The sequence below is a fragment of the Nomascus leucogenys genome, chromosome 22a (assembly GCF_006542625.1).
Source record: "Nomascus leucogenys isolate Asia chromosome 22a, Asia_NLE_v1, whole genome shotgun sequence".
NCBI classification, from domain to species: Eukaryota; Metazoa; Chordata; class Mammalia; order Primates; family Hylobatidae; genus Nomascus; species Nomascus leucogenys.
The window spans coordinates 17,482,241-17,500,545 of record NC_044402.1 but is presented as its reverse complement, the minus strand read 5'-3'; the positions used below and the strand labels follow the sequence as shown (position 1 = coordinate 17,500,545).

The following is an 18,305-nucleotide window of genomic DNA, read 5'->3' as shown; positions in this document are numbered from 1 at the left end:
TCTGAAATATAACAGAATATGAGCAAGCGCACCACAGCTTTGCATTTATTGATTCATCGACTCTAGATATGCAAATTGTCACAGAATCAAGGGTCATGTAACAAAGCCAGGGAAAATATCATTTTAATGAAGAGAAATTGAAAATGCAATCGCCATTGCTTTAAGATACACCTCCCATTTGCAACCAGAAGTTTGGAATTGGTTGTCGTAATTCAAAGATGTCAAGAAAAGCTTTTTTCTGTAAAAATATTTTAACAGCTTTTATGTAGGATTCCTACAAGAATACACAAATACCCCAGGTAAGGCCAGCACCATGCCTGTCACACAGTTAAGTATCCTCTGCAAACATTCGCTGAAGCAATCATTTGATTTATTAGCGATTTAAATAATCTTTTAAAAATCTGATTGTGTCATCCTCCCACTTCAAATCAATCAAGACATTCCTGTTATTCTCAGAAAAAAAGAGTTCCTTAGTAAGACCTACTATGCCCTACATGACCTGAGCATCACCCACCTCTCCCCACCCTCAAGCGCCATGCCACACCTCACTTTCCAACCAGCACCAAAACCCACATCTCCAAACAAGAGACCACGGCTCTCTTTCCTTTGCCTCATTGCCTTTCTCTGTTCATTTAAAACACATCTAAAAAATCTCATGATCTATACCAGACTGTAAGTGAGGGAGTGTTTCTGGAAACTTTGAGTGCCATGAGCCACCGTGGTTATGCCCAGCTGTAAATAAGTCTAGAGTATGTATACTACATGACTTAGGACCAATTTTCACAGTAAAAATGGAAAAGCGGAAGAAATCAGGTGCATGAGGCTTAGTCTGGATCATAATGAATCCTTGTGGATCTCAGAATTGAAAAAGGGGCCGCAGGAAGTGTTGAGTTAGTAGGAAGTTAAAATCACCAGTGTAGAAACCACCCTGAAAGTCGGTCCCTTGTCAGGGTGGTTGGGGGCAGGGAGGGGGGAATTTCTGGATGAAAGAATAGAGGGGAAAACAACAGAACCAGAAGGGGGGCACAGTGGCGTCTTGGCATCCTGAGACTTTTTCCACTCTTCGTCACTATGGTTACAGATGCCATCAATGCTGGCTCCTGAATGTGACTGGGGCCCCAGGCAGCGCCATTCAACACACTCTCACCCTGTCCCAGACCCTGTCTTTGCCGTTTTATGTAGTAAGTGACATATTCAACAATGTCCAGCTCCTGATCATTCTCAAGTCCACAGTGCTACTCAAAAGAAACCATATTCACTCGCCTCTGCCCAGAACACAGAAGCTCCAAAACTTCCTTCAGAATACAAAACTGCCTCAGGAATCAGCCAGGCATGTAATGTTTGGAAACATGGGAACCTCTAAGGCATTGGATGCATCCTGCTTCCTGGAAATCATTTTCTCAAGACTGTACAGAAAAAGCAACAAGATTGTCAAAAAAATGTTTACTCAAAATATGACAAGGAGTGCTAACGGTCCTCCCTCCATCAGCAGCTTCTCGCTGTGTGTTTGCCGTCACCCCCAGGCACACGGTCCCTGCCATCTTGGCTGGGTGCCGACTTGCGTTTCAGTCACCATACAGACACATGGCCTGCAGGCACTGCAGGAACACACCAGACACACACCAGACACCCCATTCCCCAGCATTTCTACTGCTCGGCCTGGAGGCCATCCTGTTTTTCTGGCTTTACCCAAGAAAGTTAAGTTGTCAGTCACTGAATCTGTAAAAGAAGGGACATTGCAAAGAAAGGGACTCTGTAAGAGAAGTGGGACCATGAGTTATCACAGTCAGAAAAAATAGGGTGGATTATGGGGTCTTTTTTTTTAATTAATGTTTACAGATTTACACATAGCATGGTGCCCACACAAGACAGGCTCAATAGACACTTCCAGTATTTGAATAATACAAAAAGTTTGGACTGATAGGTATGCTGGGATCTATTATAAGACCATATGTTCATATTATACATAAATCATCATCATGCTCACTGTCTTTCTAGAATAATGTTTCAAGCCGTTGGTAAATGAAAGGGTAAAAATGGAGTTAAATGAATCATCATTCTGTGGTTAAGTAGAAAATGCAAGCTTAAACAAAATTAAACAGACTTCTGAACTACAGGATTATCAGAGAGAGGTGTATGAGGCAGAGGTAAGAGTTCAGGCATTAAATCAGACAGACCCGGGTTCAAGTCGTAGCACGACTAGGTAACTTTGGGCAAGTTACTTAAGCTCTATAGGCCTCAGCCTCCTCATTCAGAAAGCAGAGATAATAATTTCACCTATTTCTTTGGATTATGAATAGGATTATATGAGATAATAACTATAATGCATTTAGCCTAGCACGTGGTGCCTATTCAATAAATGATAGGAAAAAATTATTATGGTGATTTTTCAATATGTCTTCAAATTCTTTGACATGTCTCCCTTCCAATATGAATGTGATCACCCCCACCCCTCCCCAGATATGGACTAACTTTAGTGACTGGTGTCTAATGAAAAGAATGTGGTGGTGGTAACAATATGTGATTTTTGAAGTTAAGTCATAAAAAGTGTTGCCAATTCCACCTTGTTCTCTCTTGAATCACTTGTTCTTGGGGAAGCCAGCCACCATGTCACATATGAGTATACATAAGCATCCCATGGACAGGCCCACATTGGCAGGAAATGAGTCCTCTCCCCAACAACCAGCAGCAATTTGCAAGTCACATGAGTGCACCATCTTGGAGACAGATCCTCCTGCCCCAGTCAAGCCATTAGATGACAGCAGCCCAGACAACATCTGACCACAATCAGTGACAGACTCCTAGTCAGACCACCCAACTAAACTATCCCTGAATTATTTATCCACAGAACTTATGAGATAATAAATGTTTATATTGATTTAAGCCACTAAATGTTGGGGTTATTTGTTACACAATAATACAGTAACATGCTAACATGCACGATGACTCTCTAGGAATGACTGAGCACGTATCATCCTGCAAACCAACTTTACCATGACACCACTTTTCTTCTCAGAGTATCTGATGAGTCTAGCTTATGTCTCATAGAACACATTTTGGAAAATGTTGGTCTGGAATTTAACAGTTTATGAAGTTTATTCACATTTGTCTCATTTGATCACCTCAGCAGTTGTGAAGTGGTTGTTATTGTGATCTTTATTTTACCCAAAAGAAAACTAAGGCTACAAAAGGTTAAGTGACTTGGCCAAGTTCACACAGTGTTATGGTCTGAATGTGTCCCCCCAGAATTCATATGTTGAAATCCTAACCCCAAAGGTCATGTTATTAGGAGATGGGGCCTTTGGAAGGTAATTAGGTCATGGGCATGGAGCCTTCATGATTAGGATTAGTGCACTTATCAAAGAAGCCCAAGAAAGACCCATCACTTTTTCCACCATGTAAGGACACAGCAAGAAGGCACCATCTATGAGCTGAAAAGCGGGCCCTCACCAGATGCCAAATCTACCAGTGCCTTGATCTTGGACCTCCCAGCCTCCAGAACACTGAGAAATAAATTTCTATTGTCTATAATGTATCTAGTTTATGGAATTTTATTAAAGCAGCTGAAATCGACTATGATACACTGCTAATAAAATTGGTACATTAACTCAGACTCAAATACTGTGATTCCAAGCCATGTTCTTTCACTGGTCTTTTCTCTGACTTAATCAGGACAGCCTAGGTTGTTTAAATCTGAACTAAGAATACTAAGAGTCTGTACCAGAGTATCAGGAGGGTTGTGCTCTGCTATGGACCACCTCCTGGATGATCCAGACAGTGAACCAGATGCTTCCAAGAGGCTGAACTGGAGGCTGCCCTGACTTCACAGGCTGCCTCCTGCAACTGTGAGAACAGCATAATGCAGGTACCACTCATGGAGCCTTTACGATGATCTAGCATTCTTCTAAGAGCTTTGCATGTATCACTTTATGTAATCCACATAACAAACCAAAGAAGTAATAGCTGTAATTATCTCTATCTTGCAGATGAAGATACCAAGTCACAGAAAAATGAAGCGATGTTCCCAAATCAGCCTCTAGTAAATCATGCTTGGATTAGGACTTAGGCAATCTAAGACTATCAGGGAAGGAAGGGATCTCAATAACCAACAACTCAACTCCCTCCTTTTCTAAACGAGTGGCTGCGCCAGCCCTAGAAACCAGGTCTCCTATCCTAAGCTCCTATACTGTACAGAGGGTGACATTTTGCTTGGAGTCTAGGTTAAATGACTATAACATGTATTTAATCTCCTTTCAGGTTATTATAAGAATGTATAGGCCGAACCAGATCTATCATAATCACCTCCCATATGGCCTCAAATTCCACCACTGGGGATAAATTCCTTTGGCCTAAAGCAACATTCTCAGCCAGTAGAATCCAGGAGCTGGCCCAGGTTGGTCCACGGTTAACATGGGTAACAACACTCCCCAATTTTCAGAGAAAAATATAAATTAATAAATAGACTTTATTCATCTCTAAGCTTTTCCTTCCATCAATTTTTCTTAAACACTTGGTGCCTGACTTTTGTCTCAGAGGACGAAGTAAGTGAATGTTTGATGTCAAATCTTTTATCACACCTAATATCAAGCATCTCTATTCTACCTGTCAGGCTCATATCACATTAAATTTAGTAAGTTATACTATTTATCTTTATCATGCTAAATATTTGGTGTGTGATTATTTAGGGGATCTCGAGTTCTGCTTGCACATAAGAAACTCATTTTCTTGGTAGTAAAATTGTTGGTAGCTTGCATGTCAAAATTATGAATATTGGTGTTTTAGGCGTCTGCAAAGGTGACCATGACTTCCAGGCTCTCCATCACCTGACCAAATTTTCATTTTCTATTCAAGCAACTCTTTTTAAACTGTAAATACCACCAGCCCCACCACACTGGGTAGTTGAGTATGGGAGAAAGGACCCTTTGCTCAAGCGAGAGCAATTGAGATCAAAACTCTGCAGGATTTTGGGGGGGCGGGGGTCAAGAGGGAAAAAAGGAATGAAGAAAAGAAGGAAGGGAGGAATGAAAGAAAATTTCCCTGTGATCACCTGGCTTATGTATGGCAGTAAATCCTATGTTTACCTTTCTGGTCTTGTTTCCCCACCATTCCACTCTGCTACAAAGTTATCTCCATGGAAAGGGTAAGTGATGAGACTAGAAATTATCAGTAATACAAAACCTAAAATCTCCTGAAATCCTATCCACCCCCCAGCCTCGTCCCCACTACCTCCAATGCCCACCCCCTTCCCCACCTCCCTGGCTCTGGGAATGGCAAAGGAAAAGAATGCAATGCTCCCTCATGACCGTGCCCTCCCCTGCCAGTGATTACGGCCCTTACTCCCTCCCTTCAACCCTAAATGGAGGATTAGGAAGTCAGGTTTCATTTTCAATTCAGAGTACTCAGTCCTAGACACTCACAAGGGAGAAAAAAAAATCTTAAACTGTGGCTGCAAATGACAAATAGATGTTCTAGCAAGTAAATATGAGGTCTTTATTTCCTCATTCTAGGTGATGGTAATGAGCCAGACATAGATAAACTGTAAAGTCTCCACTGAGAGTACCCCTAGGACCAGACCCCAGAAGTGGAAGGTCCCTTTGACCTCCATGATTCTCCAGGTGGGTGGAACCAACAGGGTGACCACACTCCTAGTGCCACATTTAGGTAGATTCTGTAAACAAGCCATGCAGAGCTAAGCCCCTAACTAACTCTAACCTCATCTGGATCATCCAGTAGGTGCCCTTCATAAGAATCAGAGTACAGAAAAAGATTGTCACTTTTATCCACCTTTCTGCATCAGCCAAGGGAGCTGTCCAAACTGAAACTTCCTAACTGGCTATCAGTAGAATGGCTTCTTTCTATTTTATCATTAAACTCTTCCTCTAATTTCCTGTAGACTAAAAGTATAAAGGAAATCACTAGCTCACTGTGCCTATATTAAATATACTTCACACCATATCTCAGTTGTGGTTGAAGTTTCCTAATGAGGGGAAAGACTATACTATGTTTTTTAAATGCATCAGATTTAAGGTGGGGCTCATATGGAGCCAAAGTACAGACGTTTTGGAAATGGCTTGGAATAGCAAAGTCAACCTGCTCAGTCTTAATTCAACCCAGTGATCACTGGGATTGGCAAAAGGATGGTGAAGCTCCTTAGACACTGCTGGAAAAGAAGCCTGAACCAAATCTTGGCCAAGACAGTCTTTGGAACACTGTTCCTTGGTACTTTTGAGGATAATTGTAATATTGGCACATTTTAAATCCCGTTTGGAACACTGATCTCCTGAAAATTGGATATTAAATCAAAAATAGATTATTTTCTTTCCAGGAAATCTAAGCTATGCAAATGTATGTTTGGAAACACATTAATAAAGCTAGCACTTAAGCAACCTAGCAAGTTGAAAATGGCCCCCATTCACGAAAGACCAAAATATTCTTTTAGCCAGTACAGGCAGAAGGAAGATCTAAGGGTCTTCACCTGAGCTCATCGAATGAAAGTGTAGACCTGTACAATAAGTACAACCTGCTGAAAATAGCCATCAATTAAAGATTCACTGATCAACAGGGAGACTGCTTCCCCTAAATCTCTCAGAGAAATCTTTGAACACACTTTTGGATAACAAAGAGCAGGAGAGAGTGGAATGAACAAACTTGCTGGCAGGAAGGAAAGCTTGAAGGAAATTGTCATGGACGTAAGCATCAAAAGGCCTAGGGTAGCCCCAGCTCTGCCTGTTTGTTGCTTTGGGCTCCCATATAAATCATTTATCCTTTCTACATCTTGCTTTATTTGTCAGTAAATCTAAGAGTCGAATCCCTACAAAAATAGGGTTGTTTAATGAACAAATGAGATCATTCCTAAAAAGTGTTCTGTAAACTGAAAGGTGCTATGCACATAAGATATGGGCTTCTCCAGAATTTTGCATTAAAGTGTGCACTAAAAGTGCAGCATTTAAAAAAAAATCCAGCTCCACTCCTAGAGCTTTGCTTCTTTCTTAAGTGGATTAAAGTGCCTAAAAATAGCCACACTCCAATAGCTAATATAAGCCAAATTATTTATTGGACACTGACCATATCTTTAGCAGGATAGATTAGTCCACCCATCCACCCTCACTGCACTTCTATTCAGCCTTCTTATTCCTGGTCAAAGACGAGAAAAGAAGGAAAACAGCCCACTGGAGGTTTAGAGTGAGCTGGAGCTTGCAAGAAAGCGGGAATATCAGTGTCCTTTCTGATATGCCACTATTTGGGGATGTTCTTCCTTTCTCCTTATTTGTACTTTGCCATTTACAGCTTAGAGGCGTCCTGCAATTTCCATGAGGCATAAAGCCTTCAGTCCTCTCCAATCCTTCCTGCCAACCTTCCATTCATTCAGCAAAGGGTTGAGTGCCAGGCACTTTCCAGGGCACTGGGGTTATGGCAATAAACAAGACAGAGAAAGTCCCTGCTCATGCAGCTCATATGCTAGTAAAGGAGGCTGGCATCAAATGTGACCCGTGAGTAAGTGAGATGGTTTCAAATCATGACAAGTGCCAGTAAGACAATCGAACAGGTGACATAAGAGAAAATGATGGTGCTGGGGAACAGGAGGAGAGGTCTTTCAGATGAGACAGGGAATCCCTTGCTAACAAGAGGACATTTGAGCTGAGATTCAAATGACAGAAAGGAGCCAACTATGTGAAATGCATTATAAGCAGTGGGAATTCCAAGCACAAAGGCCCTCAGACAGATGCAAGTGTGATCTATCTGAGGGATGAAAGGAAGCCAACTGGCCCTAAGATCAGATCAAGATGGGGAAAGTTGAAGAGACAAAGTCAAAGAGGTAGGCAAAGGCAATGACTCCTTTCTCCATGGAAGGGAAGTGAAACCCAGAAAAGCTCATTGACCAGCCCAAAGTCATACAACTAAGTATTGCTACAGCTGCTTTTAGAACCTAATTATTTTGCCCCCAAATCCAAAGTTTTTTTTACACTGTATTCATCTGCTTGCCTCTAGTGAGAGGAATACTATTTGCAGATCTTACTGGTTTTAAAAAGATCTTAATACACATAAGCAGCAAGTAAATACCAATTTTAAGCAGAAAATCATCAACAAATGATGCTGATGATTTAAAGTGCACGTAAATTCTGCTATGAAAGCTAAGACTAAGACTCAGAACCAATCTGCTCATGGTAGGTCCTACACAAACAGTAACGCTCTTCATAGAAGGCTCTGTTCCATGAACATGAAGGAAGGCCATAGCTCACCAGAGATGAACCGTTTTCCACTTGGGTCTTGTTTTTACCTACACCTCTTGACAATGCTTTGCTTAATCCACCCAAATGCTATCCAAACCAATCTATTCTCAAACCACCTTCATTTTGTGCTATTAAATTGTAGGGTAATAAGGCTGTAAGAAAAACATTATAATTACAACTGCCTTCCACAACCCATGAGAGCACCTCCGCCTGAAGGGTCATGTCTGTTGATAGACAAATCCTACAGTCCAAGTAATGTGAACTGTCTCTCCACTTTCCCCTAATACTGCTGGGCTCCCCTTCGTCTTTTCCCTGCTAAACACATTTGGTCTGTGTAATCCAGAACCTCCAAAATACAGACCCAAACTCTGTCCAGTAGTCACTGACTTGCCCATCAGACATGGAAATGAAAACATTATTGTCTAAATAGGTTAGTAGAGAAAGGAACGAGTAGGGTAAGGTTGAGTCACTGTCTCCTCTTCTCCTTTCTCCTTTCTCTTCCTCTCTTTTATCCTCCTCCTATTCCAATGCCTTTTCCTCTTCATCCTCTCTCTTCTCCTTTTCCTCCTCCCAACAAGCTTCTCCACTTCCTGAGCTTTGGAAACCTTACCAGGCAAAAACCAAAAGTCCCAATAAGAAACACAGACTTGAAGAGTGTTTAAGAGCCCAGATTCTAATCTTGTCCTATTAGCTGTGCAACCTTGGGCAAGTTACTCAACCTCTCTGTTCCTCAGTTAACTCATCTGTAAACTTAGGATAATACCTTCCTCCTAAAATGTTTGTGAAGATTAAATTAACACATGTAAAGCATTAGAAGAGCACCTAGCACATAATTCTATAGAGATAAGAGATATGCCACCTCACTTCCCACTCTCTTCCCTCCTCCATCCCCTGGCTAGAAAAAGACTACTGTCACCCCTACCTTTGGGAACAACTGTGCACAAAGTCAGAGCAACTCCACTGGAAGGCAGATTAGTGGTGTCATGATGGCAATCAAGTGCCAAATGGGACTATAACACTTATACCATCAGATAAGTATTGTGAAAATAATTGTATGAAATAATGTACATAAAGCACCTGGCATGCAGTGGTTGCTCGTTAAATGTTGTTATTTTTATTGAGGTTTTTTCATTTTTAGCACCATTGGTTGTAACTGAAGGTGCTATTTGTATGCTTTTCTTCACTGTGTCAGGCTGTAAAATGTGTAAAATTCGTCTGTGTTCATCACTGTAACATGAATATATAGAATGATGATCATACAGAAATGTACCTTAAAACCCAAAGCCAGCTTCACAAAATCAGTCTCACGGTGCTCCCTCTGTACCAAAGTTCCTTGAAGATCCTGACCCCAGCATTTAGACAGCTGCCCACCTAACACACCCCTTGGATGGCTTGGGGACATGTCCTACTCAACAAGTCCTAGATTGAACTCATGAGCTTTCCTTCAAGACTGGTCCTGCCCTGGCTGCCATCTCAGTCATTCCAATTCCTTCACTTCACTTCCACACATTATTCGTGCAAAGCCTGTTGATTTCATGTCCTCTACAGCTCTCTGCTCCATCCGCTTCTCCACGCCCACAGCAACCACCCTGGCCCATGCTACCATTGTATCTGGTCCCCTACATCCACAAGAGCCACACAGCACTTGTTTTGAAACTTAGTTCAAATCATGTCACTCCTCGTCTTGAAACTCTTCATTGACTTAAGATAAATACTATACTCTTCCAACCCCACAACCCTACCCCATCTCCAACAACACAAGGCTTGGCGGGGGTCTCACCTGTGGATCCCCCAGTCATATCTCAAAACACAAGCCCTCTTGCTCTCTGCTAGGGATAAATACGTTTTTCAGAGATTTCCCAAAAGAAAGCCAAGGCACACTTCTATATTTCCAGAGGTTTCAAATAGAGACAAAATGAAAGGTTTGTGCTGTATTTATGGTATAACAGCCTGGGTGTTTAAAAAAGGCAATACCTCTTCACTCACTCTTCAGTAGCCATGGGAACCTCCTTTCAGTTCATCAAATACACATACCTCTTCTGCCTCAGGCCCTTTGCACTTGCTGTTCCCCCTTCTGCAACAATTCCCCTCCCCCTTAGACAATTAACTCCTATACATCCTCCAGGCCTAAGTCCAAGTGTCATGTCCTCAGGGAAGCCTTCTCTGGTCCCTGTCAATCTCTTCTATCAGACACTTTCTTAAGCCTCTGATGCTCTCCCTGGAGCATACATAAACTTCGAATAATGCATTCCTCCATGCAATGATTGATTTAGGTCTGTCTGCCTCACTCTAAATTCCAAGTCAGAGCTTTTATCTTTCCTGTTCTGACTGTATCTCCAGAGCTTAGGACAGTGCTTAGCATGTAATAGGTATTTAACAAAAATGCTTTTCAGGGATTCTCCCCCCAAAAAAGCAAAGGCACACCTCCATATTTCCAGAGATTTCAAGTAGAGACAAAATAGAAGGTTTGGGCTGCATTTAAGATGTAACAACCTCGGTGTTTAAAAAAGGCAATATCTCTTCACTCACTCTTCAATAGCCAGTCAATTCCTAAGACATTTACTCAACAAATAAGAAGGTTTCTTCTTTCCAGTCTGGAGAAAAAGAAGAAATGCGCTCATAAAGATCATTAAACACACATGCACCCCAAATAAACAAATTTCAAACCCAATACACACAGAGGCGTTGCCTAGCCTGACACAGTCGTCAGATGAGCTAAGAGAAATGCTAAAGAGCATTCTTGTCACAACTGGACACGCGGTTCCAACTTGTTCTGCTCCCATACTGATCATTCCCTCGGAGCCTTAACATCTGTATGCTAATTACAGACACGGTGGCCGACGCTAGGCACACACAAATCCGCCTTAATCGCTCCCTTTTGCGTGGATGAAACCTGGTCCAACATTCGTAAAAGCATGCAAACCACACCATTGCTTGGGCGGGCACACTTCGTGCCCCTCCCCGATGCCTTGCCAGCCCCACCCTTCTCACAAACCACCCCTCCTCCTGCTTCTACTCTGACCTGAGCCTAACTAGCTGCTAGGTTTGGTAATAAGATTGAACGAAGACTCAGGAGGTCCTGTGGGCTCCATTATTCTGCATGCCCTGCGAGAAGAGCCCACCCCTAGGGACGGCTGCTGCAACTCGAGCCCCACTTGCTGCCAGGAAACCTTTCCCACTGAGGACACCCGGGCATGCGGCGCAGCTCCAGGTCCAGGGGGAGGCACCCCACCCATTTGCCAGAGAGACAAAGATCACCAGAAACAAAGGACACACACACACACACACACAGACACACTCGCACACTCAAAGTCAAAAGCAAATACCGACACTTGGAATTTCAAACCAAACAGTCGGCTTGGTCTATCTAAATAGATCTGGAGACAATCTAGGAGGGACAATGATTATGTGGTAATGACAGGCATTATCTGGGTTCGGAACCCACGCTGCCTCCGCCCTCCTCCCACCCGCGCTGCAGTTCCCAGGCGCATTTCCCAGCCTCAGGACACACGCTGCCAGAAGCAAGAGTGCTTCCACTCAAGGAAGCGCGCACACGCCGGAGACAGAGGCAGGGCGAGGGCAGCCAAAAGTAGGAAATACCCACCTTTAGGATCCCAGTTCACCTGTTTTCTTGGCGTCTCAATTGGAAATTTCATTGCTCCGTTGCCCAGAAGGGGAAGAAATGAAAAGAACCCAAATAATAATAAAGTCCTCAAGCTTTACACGCCTCGGTTTAGCAGTCCAACAAAACAATTTCCGAGGATTGGGGGAGCCTTGGACTGGCTCGTGGAGGAACCCCAGAAAAAGACAGGTGGGAAAATATTAGCTTGGGGGAGAACTGGAGACAGCTTGGGTGTTTGCACCGGCTAGGGGGTGGCCGGCCGGGGCCCCGTGGGTAAAAGAAAAAGTAAGATCGGCGAGGGGTGGATGAAAAGATGGAGAGGAAGGCTTGGGAAGATGGAAGAGCCAAGCTGCTTCCCAAAAGCGGTGCCGGCAGGTTAGGGGCTGAGCAGCCTGAAGGCTGGGGCTACGGAGAAGCCCACTGCAGTGTCACTCCAGCCCCCGAAGGCGTGTGCGCACACACTCCCGCACACACACACCCGCACACACACTCCCGGGCGCGCGCTTGGGCGGGCACGTCAGCCTCGCTCGGCCGCGCTGAGCGCACACGCCCCACCCTGGCCGCGGCTCCTCGCCCCCGGCGACGCCCTCCACTTCCCGCTCCCCGAAAGCCATTGGATGTAGGGGTGGCGCGGCGCCCGGGGAGCGCGCGGCGAGGGCGACCCTCCCCGCGGCGCGCCCCAGACGCCGCGCCCCGGCAAGAGGGAGCAGGGCGAGCAGCGGACCCAGGCGCCCAACCGGGAAGGCGCGCTGAGCCTCCGGCACCCGGCCCGGGGCAGCAGGAGGCGGCCGCGGACTTGCCCACCCGGCGGCGGGAGGCGGTGGGCGGTGGCGGGGAAGCCGCGGAGGGGCGGGGAGCGAGCGGCGGGTGCACCGCTACTTACTGGCTCGGCCGGCCGGCGGGCAGGCGTGGAGGCGGCAGCGGCGCGCTTGCTGGAGTTGCAGCCGGAGACACGCTTGGTTGCCTGGAAGGCGCTGCAGGAGGCGGAGGAAGGGCCGCTGCGGCCCCGCCGCAGACCTCAGCCTCCGGGTCACCTCTTTTCACCGCTCTCACCCTGGGCTCTCCCTCCTTCTCTTTTCTCACTTCATTTTTTTTCCTCCCGCGCCTGGCTCTCTCGCCTGAGTCCCGAACCCACGTCCCCGCCGCACTCCGAGGAGGCCCGTGCCAGCCATGAGCCTTTTGTTCTGGGACCGCTCCGCGTCTGCTGCGCTCTCCCTGCCCGGGGAAGCTCGCTCCCCAGGCGCAGCTTGGTCCCTTCCCCAGCTACCTGCAGCCGGACTGGGGCCTCTGGTCGCTGGCTGGAAAGGAGGCTTGAGAGAGGCAGGGCGGCCCCGGAGGAAAGCGGAGTTGCCAAGACTCGGCAGCTCCTGGAAGCGGCGGCCCCGGGATCGTGGGACCCAGCAGGGCAGATGCTAAGGGACCCAGACCTGTTCCCGGAAAGGGGCTAAACCTGGAGCATTCATCTAATGCCCTCTCACTGACCCTGCTTGAAACCCCACAGGGGTTTGTGGTGGGGCCTCAGTCTCCAGAAAAGCCAGGTGGTGCTGAGGTGCTCTTGAACGGGTCACTCTGAGTATCAACATGAATGATACTGACAAATTGCTTCGGATGCCTCGCAGTGGAGCCTTACACGTACTAGATGCTCAAGAAATACTTGTTAAATGAAGACATGGATTGCATGCTGCAGCGTTGGATAGGAAATAGTTTAAACCCCTACTCTGGCTTCCAGATAAGGTTACTAAAATTTGTTGTTCATTCAACGTATATATTGAACCCCTTCCAGGTGCCATCACTGTGCTATGTGCTGGCCATATGGCAGAGAATAAGACAGAGATCTTGCCTTCATGGGGCTTACTATCTAGTGCCATAAGGTCCTGTTAGATTGTTGTTGCCTTTACTTACGTATAGAAATTGCCCAGCCCATTCCCATGCCTGCCAGCTGGGGTCCTAAAATCCCACACTAGCAGCTGATCTCTGAGTTGCATGCCACTCTAGGGCACCTTGAGGCTTCTGGGGAGCCCTATGTCAGCAGCATCTTTCTCACCATCCATCCCTCACTATCACATCAAGGTTTCTGAGTCCAAGAGAAAGAGCTAGAGAGGTCCGCTGTGGTCTGTGGGAAAGGTGAGTGCTTTGTCACTGGGCTATCACAGGCAGCCCAGGCTGGAGCCCTGAATTCTCTGCAAACCCCATTCAGGCAAAACTGGTACCAATCTGATGGTGCTACTCTGACTCTTCAGCCCTTTAGGCAGGCTCCTGCGTGCTTCAGAACCATCTTCCCTGGACTCTGTAACCACACTTTGCCTCTCTCTACTGGGACTGGGAGGATGGCTAAGACATAGAAATCAAACAAACAAGGAATCTGCTTCTCTCAGCCATGCCCCGAGACACCAGTGTGTATGTAAATTCTGTTCTCAAGTCCAGAGGGAGATGCTTCTAAGAAAGGCTTTCGAACCTCCCTCTGCGCTCTTCTCTTTAACCGTTCATGGGCAGCTGGACTCTAGCACAGTCACTGCAATACAATGTTTTTGCCTGCATCAGAGCCAGAGAGGGGCTTCATCAGAGAAAGATACCCTCTCCTGAGTCCTCAGAGCATGGGGAGGCAAGATTGACTTTACTGAGTTCCCCCTCGCCATCTCGTATTTCCTCTCCATTCATCTTTGTTACATCATTTTGCAGAAGCTGTAACTGGCCTCCTTTTACAGATGAGAAGATCAAGGCTCAGAGAGATAAAGAAACATTCCCAAGGTCACGATATGAGGATTCAAACCCAAGTTTGTATGACACAAAGGTCCGTGCTCTCCATGCCAGAACCTTGTGAGCTCATCCAGTCCCCGGACCCATGAATCTGTCCCTGAACCTGTCCCATGGGTTCGTTTGGGTAATGAAGGTCTAAATACGATATTTTCTAAGCCTCCAGGCCCTCCTCCTTTGCAAAATGAATTGACGTATGGTTGTGTTCTGGGGTCTGCATCGGGGAATTAGTTCACTGTCCAAGGCAAATTCCTGTGGCAGGAACTGCACCCTTAGGATGCAACATCATTCGGCCAATCAACAAACATTTATTGAGCATCACTTGTGTACAAGACAGGTTGCAGGTCCTCATTAAAAGTTATTTGAGGCCCTGAGTAATGATGACCTTCCCCAGAATGGCAACAGCAGGATGGTTATAAGGGGAGGGTTGGGGATGGGGAGGTTGGGGTAGACTCTATTAGGGTAGGGAGCAGGATCAGTGTCTAGTGCTCCTGGTCTGCCTTGAAGACTTGCACTAGGCCTTGGCCCTTAGGTTGATCTCTCTGCTTAATCACTGGATGCCGCCCCCTCCTTTCTTTTACCCACCTCCAACCTCTGGAGCTTTCTCTCACCTCCACTTTCATTCTCCCTTCTCAGAATGTAGACAAAAACAAGTTACCCACCCACCCCCCCCAAAAAAAATCCACCAAAATTAGGTAAATAAATCCCAGTACCGTTTCCCACAACGTGCCTGAAATCAAACACAACTCCTCAACTGCGTATTTAGAGTGGACTGCATGGAGTGGGGATGGAGGGAGACACCCCCCCCAAGAAAACTTAGCCCTTTGGGCTACTGCAATCCCCTTCCATCCCCTTGGGTTCTACCCTTTGGTTATTTACAAGCTGGACTTCACTTACCCAAGGAAAGAATGAAGTCGTCTGTGTAGAGAAAAAACATCCAAAAAAGATGCCGCGCCGAGCGGTTCTGTCTCCCTTTGTGCCGCCGCAACTTCCATGGCTATTGCTTCAGGCGGGTTAAGTCCGGTGGAAAGACACTGCCTAGCGTTCCTGCGGCAGGAAAACAAAACATCGTGGCGCAAAGTCTCCCTGCACTCGCCGTCCCCTAGCAGGAAACCCGGGCTGGCGGCCGCCGCGTCCTGGGTCCACTCTGTGGCAAAGCGCTGCTGCCGGGCGCACGGGTCTCTGCAGCTCAAAACCTGCCCGGCCGGAGCGCAGCAATAGTTGCCCCACCACTTTAATGAATGCCGTGTGGCCCGGCATGGGAAGGCTGGGAAAGCCCGAAAACCCCAGTCATCTCTGGCAACGAAGTTTCCCCGAGTTGGCTGGCTCCCTTACACCCTCCCCACGCTCCGGCCCGGGGTGGCTGTGAGACCGAAGGAGACGATGCCTGCCGCGTGGGGAGTCTCGGGGTGGCTGGCAATGAACAGCTCAGCCAGAGAAGAGTCGAACACGGATTCCGGGGCGAGGAAGGAGAATTTCCTGGGACAGCGAATGGCAGGGAGTGATGAAGCAGCTTGGGGAATCCTGTTTAGTGCCAGTTCTGCAAACAGAAGAGGGAGGAGATGGGCTGATTAGAATCTACTTTGAATTCACGAATATTAGACTAACTTCATTAATCTGCCTTGGATTGTTTCCCTTTGGTTTCATCCTTCTTCCCTGAAGTCCAGAAGAAATCCCAGTCTTCCATCTTTTCCCCACCCCCAAGACACCTCCAAGTCCTCTTCCCAAAAGAACTGCAGTCAGGTTTCCATGTCATTTTGTGAAAATACCCCCCGCCACACACACACCCTCCTTTACCACACACACATACACACAGACACGCAAACATCCCCTTCATATACCCACTCAGTGGAGGTAAAATTGATAGCGTTATACATTAACGTTAAATTAAACGTGCCCCACCAGAAATTTTCTTCCCCCTACCCCCACCTTGTGAAGTTTCCACATTGGTCTCAGCGTTTAAGCATGCCTACATTTGTTTTCTAGTCCCAACTGACATCTGCAAAAACACACCCTTAAATATATGTTGCTCTAATCCTGGACTCTGCTTTTGGCTTGGAAAAACTAGAGACACATCAGAAGTGAAAGGACAGAGGGTGTCATATGTCATACACCTGGAAGCATGAAGCTAGGCTGCTCCATAATGAACTCTGTGCGTGTAAGTCCTGCAGATTTATTTTGATGACTCAAACCTCTAATTGGGGATTAATGAGGATAATATACTATAAACTCCAAAGAAGTTGTAATTAAGGTGTCAGGCTGATGGACATGATTCATAACCAGGAACTGCATCCTCTTTCCCTATAAGTTTCTCTATTTAAAATCTTAACCCTTAGGACTATATTTTTATGCTCCTATAAAGCATTGTGCCAAACATCTTACCAAAAATGTACAGAGCTACGGGCCTTCTTCTTATAGAACAAGTTTTAAAGTGTTTTTCTCTCTCTGGATTACTACCAAACCATAATCCCAGGTAATTTTTTAAAGAGATGGAGCTAGAATATTTTTGCTTTTCCCCTCCACTATTTACTTTGAAAATTTTCAAACACACAGAAAAGTTACAGTTGTTTGGTAAAAACCAGTGCTGTAGTTTGAATGTGTTTCTCTAAAACTCATTTAAAACTTACTCTCCAATGTAATTGTCTTAAGAGGTGAGGCCTCTAGGAGATGATTAGGTCATGAGGACTCCCCTCCCACTTATGAATTGGCGCCTTTTAAAAAAGGGCTTGAGGGAATGAGCTTGTCTCTTACTGCCCTTCTGTCATGTGAGGACACAGCAAGGAGATGCTATCTTGGAAGCAGAGAACAAGCCTTGGTTTTGGACTTCCCAACCTCCAGAACTACGAGAAGTAAATTTCCATTATTTATAAACTAACCAGCAAAAATGGACTAAGACAAGCAGGATCCAACCAAAGATTGCATTTGCTTGTTCTGTTTAGTGTGTTTTATTCTAGAAAAGCATCTTCATCTTTTTCTAATGCCATTGATTTTTTTTCAAAGAATCCAAGCTCATTTTGCTTTCTGATATGTTTAATGGCCTGATGTAGCTAAAGATAAGTTGAGTCAAAGGGGAAAAATTATTTCCTGGTCATAGTAGGTCATTAAAATAAGTTAACATTTTCTATAAACTTGGCATCTGTGCCAGTATCCGTAGAATGGAAGACAGTTGTAGCTCCACTCACTCAAATTTCTCTCCTCCTTAGTCTTTGCTTTACTCAAATAAATTATCTTGTTTTTTATCCAAAAGGTCTTGTTTCAGGAATGGATGAGTGTTTTCACACATATACATCAAGTTGACAGGCACATATGGTATTTTACTGAATTTAAAAATAAGAACTCAGCAAGGTCACACACCATAATGAATGAGCTCTGATTTTCATGTCGTTCTAGGAAGGTTTTAATTTGAACCAAACTTAAAGACGTGTAGAAAGCATGTGTGCTTTCAATAACCTATTGATTTATGAGCAAGTCTTATTCTCAGGGTCTTTCAACTTGGCAGAGTTGAAAATTCTTTAGAGGGACCTACTGTCTGGGCATATGGACAGATGCTTCTCCCAGAGAGCCTATGAAAGGCTTGGAATAGCCTGGACAGTAGAAAAAATTGTGTTCAGTAGGAAGTGAGACACAGTCTCACATTGCTTCTCAGCCTTTTAGCGAAGATCAAGTGTGAGACACAGTCTCCACCTCCTATGGGAATG

General features: G+C 45.5%; 1 protein-coding gene across 2 annotated transcripts in view; it reads right to left on the bottom strand.

The window, feature by feature from the left end:
* KCNK10 (potassium two pore domain channel subfamily K member 10) overlaps window positions 1–16,065 on the bottom strand; it is a 156,976-nt gene extending 140,911 nt beyond the window's left edge. The window contains exon 1 of one of the 2 annotated variants that reach the window (XM_003260855.4): window positions 15,505–16,065. In XM_003260855.4, coding sequence (XP_003260903.2) covers window positions 15,505–15,544 — 40 coding nt within the window. In that variant the 5' untranslated portion in view covers window positions 15,545–16,065. Of the gene's footprint in view, window positions 1–11,835; window positions 12,375–15,504 lie in introns of those variants that run through there. The other variant, XM_003260854.4, reaches the window with a different exon arrangement.
* Between the last annotated feature and the right edge of the window lie 2,240 nt (window positions 16,066–18,305).